The following is a 4,090-nucleotide window of genomic DNA, read 5'->3' as shown; positions in this document are numbered from 1 at the left end:
AGAGAGAAAATGCTGGGCGTTGTCCAGTCGAACCACAGACCTCTGTGCGCACCTGTGCTGTCAAACGTTCAATTAAGCCGGTATCTCACGGAACCTGCGGTATGATGGTATTGAAAGGACAGCTTGAACCCATCAGTTTCTCGATTTGCGCGCGATTTTAGGGATTCTCCGTTGCACGCATGTCACCGAGTCCCATTTAATGTGATATGGTAGATCTTTAGGCGACATGTACTCTCTGTCGATCTGAAAATCGGGCGACCTGCTGGAAATAAAATGTATCATTCACTTTCTCACCGTCAATGGGAATTTTTAGGCCTGGGCATTGCTGTCGAGCCAAACAGAAAATGGCCTCGTCCGTTCTCCAGTGAAAACCGGGATGCTGAATACGTTGCAGACTTAAATGAACACTTTAATTAGAGCCAATGGAGTTAAATATAAGAACTTGGAAAAAGTAACGCTTGACACGGCTCCGGACCTGTGAAATTAAGTTTGCACCAGCTTAGCCCCGAAACAGATGTAGAGAATCAGCAAATACAGCCGAAGCTCTTCGTCTGTGTAACAGTGGTATAAATAAAGCTTCGCTAAACTTGTTGTAATTACTAACTCAAAGGTTTGCCTAAGGTTTTCTAACATCCCTTCCTCGTGCGTTCTCCAGCACAGCAGCAATGACGGGACATGGAAGAACGATCCGAACGCCGTGAGCCAGATGGAACTTGTTGATGACGGAGACGAGAACAAGGAGCGCGGGAACTGGTCCAACAAGGCCGACTACATCCTCTCCTGTATCGGGTACGCCGTCGGGCTGGGAAACGTCTGGAGGTTCCCCTACCTCGCTTACGAGAACGGCGGAGGCGAGTTAACCTTCAAGCTTCTATTATGTATAGCTTTCCAGATACTCCCTATGTACCAAACTGACTGCATTTAGCCCCAATGGGGCATGATTATGCAGTAAACGTCATTGTCGGTCATTGTCATTGTCATTAAAGGCCTGCGTTAGGCTTGCGTCCCATTTCCAAACCGGGGCCCGGCCGGGATGTTTGCGGAAACCCAAAATAAAAGTGTTTATCAATGAATACACACAAATTATGCCCATGAGTATTCTTTTTGCGTTCTGTGTGTTTGTTGCCTTTTGCGTCTTATTTTTCGTTTCCAAAAGCTACCCGGCCGGGCCCCGGGTTGGGATTCACGAAGTCAATTATGGAAAATCCTATTGTTACTGTTGCCGACGGAAAAGAAAAGTAGGTAAAAAGATGGACTTTGCACAAGACATCAAAAAGCATGCATTACCGAGTCCGACCCATTTCAACATAGCACACGATAAGTATTTGACATGAACGAATTATAAAAACTTTACCCCCCTCCCCTCCCACAGGTGCGTTTTTGATCCCGTACGTTGTGATGTTGGTGTTTGCCGGCCTTCCCATCTTCCTGTTGGAGACCTCCCTCGGACAGTTCGCCAGCCAGGGACCGATCCGTGTCTGGCGCTGTCTGCCTCTCCTGCAAGGTACAATGATTTTAGTCACACCTTGTCCGTGATAACCTTCTACAAGGTTGTTCCGAACCGTTTCATATATCTGATGACATTACTCATCACTCATTACTCAAGTGCGCCGCTGTTTCGAAAAAAATTCTTACACCGAATTCCGACGTTGGAATTTATGTTCTTATCATTTCTGTTAGATGATATCAAAATTTTATCAACTGCACTTTCCACATTTCATTTTTTTGTTTTTGTTTTTGGATTGCTGGTGGATGTGTATTCCGCATCATCCTCGATCCCAACCCACCAGCGGATCGGATCACCCTCCGGGCTACCCCCTGTCTGGCCTGTACCTGGGGTGATACGAAATACATTATGCTGTGTCCCATATGTATGTGATTCGATATGTCCATCGTTTTTAGGTATCGGTTACACCCAGGTGATAGCGTCGGCGCTGGTGGGGATCTACTACAACTGCATCATCGCGTACACACTGTTCTACCTGTTCTCGTCTTTCACCTCTGACCTCCCGTGGAGAACCTGCAACAACACCTGGAACACCGGCGACTGCGTGGAGAGCTTCTCTCTCAAAAGTAAGGCACTTAAGGTTGTATAGTCACAGGAACGAATTCATCTGAAACAATCTGAAACAATTTATATAACAGCTAGGGCGTCATAGTCACACAAACGTATATATCAAGTCCGAATGAGGTCCGTATTGACATTTATTCGTATGCAGTTGTATAAACAATACGCATACATACGCATCTCAATCGTTTTGTGCCAGTTTTAGGTACGCTAGCAATACGCACAGTACGGCCCAGTAAAACCGACACAAAACGATCAGTGAGATGCGTGACCTTATCAAGTTATTTGAATCAGACTTAAAAAAACTTACCCAACGTTTTCGACTGTCCAACTCCAGTCTTTGTCAAGGAATTAGTAATACACTGCTTTTGTGACGTCACCCTATGTAGAACACTTGACTCGGTGAGTAGTGGATCATACATACCAGAAAGTCTATGGCACCCCCCGTCTCCGTCGAGGGATATGGTTGAAAAGCCCTGATGTAGATAGGTTCTTTTATTCCTCTTGCAAAGAAACTATGTTTAAGATCAAATAAGATAAACTTTATTTCACACAAAAAAAGCAAACTTACTTGCACAGGAAACGACTGTGCCTTCCTGAATTGTGTAAATCTGTTATATACAAATGAACCACCCACTCTTAGTCTACAAATTAATTTCCAGAATTCTTACCTCTGTTTTGTCTTTTCCCAGACTGGACCGGAAATATTTCAAGCCGCGTCAGTCCAAGCTCGGAGTATTTTGAGTAAGTACGACAGTTATTGATTCCCTACATCAACAACATCACTAATTATATTGGTTCTCTTATGGATTGCCTCTGCAGTAATGTACTGTCACATCTTCACACACACACACACACACACACACACACACACACACACACACACACACACACACACGCACGCACTCACACACAACGCACGCACTCACACACAACGCACGCGGATACACACACACACACACACACACACACACACACACACACATACACACACACACACATACACACACACACGCACACACACACACACACACACACACACACACACACATACACACACACACACATACACACACACACACATACACACACACACACACACACACTCACACACACATGATTAACCCCTCCAACTCTGTCCTGCCACTTGCTGCACCATGTGCTCGGTCAACGAAGGGTGTCTGCTACTTTTACCAGTAACACGAGGTGATAGTTGTTTTGGCCGGGTCGTTGATTTAACTTATAATTATTAGGGCAAGGAGTGTAGCACAAACACTATATTTCCCCGATAAAGATGAATAAAAGTTGCTTGTTTCCACTCGTCTCCAGCCGGTACATGCTGACGCGCTCGTCTGGAATAGACGAGCCGGTAACGGTGAAGTGGGAGCTGGCGCTGTGTCTGCTGCTGGCCTGGATCGTTGTCTACTTCAGCCTCATCAAGGGCATCAAGTCCTCCGGAAAGGTCCGTATGCTTACAACCTGGTATCCAGCTTACCGCCAGGTCCTCTTCGAGGGCAGATGAAGCTCTCTGCCGCCGGTGTAGGAGTTTTATGCCGTTTCGCGAGGTTGTAGTTTAATTGGTTATCAACACCCATGTTGGCTAATTAAATTCCAAATAAAACTCCTACCGGGTCAAAAAGACATTGCATCGGCAAGCATTTATGATTTTTTTTGTAATTCGTTAGGAACGTATAAGGAATTTCATACTCGTAATCTGCAGCGAGGCTGCCAAATTTTGTGTAATTACTTTCTCAGATTTAGCGAATAATCCTTCAGAAACTGTCGTAGAATACTTGACTTCAGGTTAAAGTTAATGGCGGTGGAAGAAGTCGGAAATATGTATGCTTCGCCTGCCGATACCAGCAAAAAGTTGAGAGATAATTTTATTGAATTCGAAATTCAGTCTTAGATTTTATTTTCCAACGACACGGCAGGTACATGAATAAAATCAGTATCTATTGATAAAGGGTTAATGCCCCGGCCCGAGGTGTATATGGTGAGAAAACTCTATCTAATCCTGAC

At 44.9% G+C, this 4,090-nt stretch overlaps 1 protein-coding gene across 1 annotated transcript in view; it reads left to right on the top strand.

The window, feature by feature from the left end:
• Positions 1–658: 658 nt before the first annotated feature.
• Positions 659–4,090, top strand: part of LOC118427995 (sodium- and chloride-dependent glycine transporter 2-like) — an 8,554-nt gene continuing 5,122 nt past the window's right edge. Inside the window, exons 1-5 of the mRNA XM_035837959.1 lie at positions 659–851; positions 1,373–1,504; positions 1,903–2,073; positions 2,761–2,812; positions 3,398–3,550. Coding sequence (XP_035693852.1) covers positions 707–851; positions 1,373–1,504; positions 1,903–2,073; positions 2,761–2,812; positions 3,398–3,550 — 653 coding nt within the window. The 5' untranslated portion in view covers positions 659–706. The remainder of the gene's footprint in view (positions 852–1,372; positions 1,505–1,902; positions 2,074–2,760; positions 2,813–3,397; positions 3,551–4,090) is intronic.

The sequence above is a fragment of the Branchiostoma floridae genome, chromosome 12 (assembly GCF_000003815.2).
Source record: "Branchiostoma floridae strain S238N-H82 chromosome 12, Bfl_VNyyK, whole genome shotgun sequence".
NCBI lineage: Eukaryota > Metazoa > Chordata > Leptocardii > Amphioxiformes > Branchiostomatidae > Branchiostoma > Branchiostoma floridae.
The sequence above is the reverse complement of the archived record's forward strand: the minus strand, read 5'-3'. Positions and strand labels throughout refer to the sequence as shown.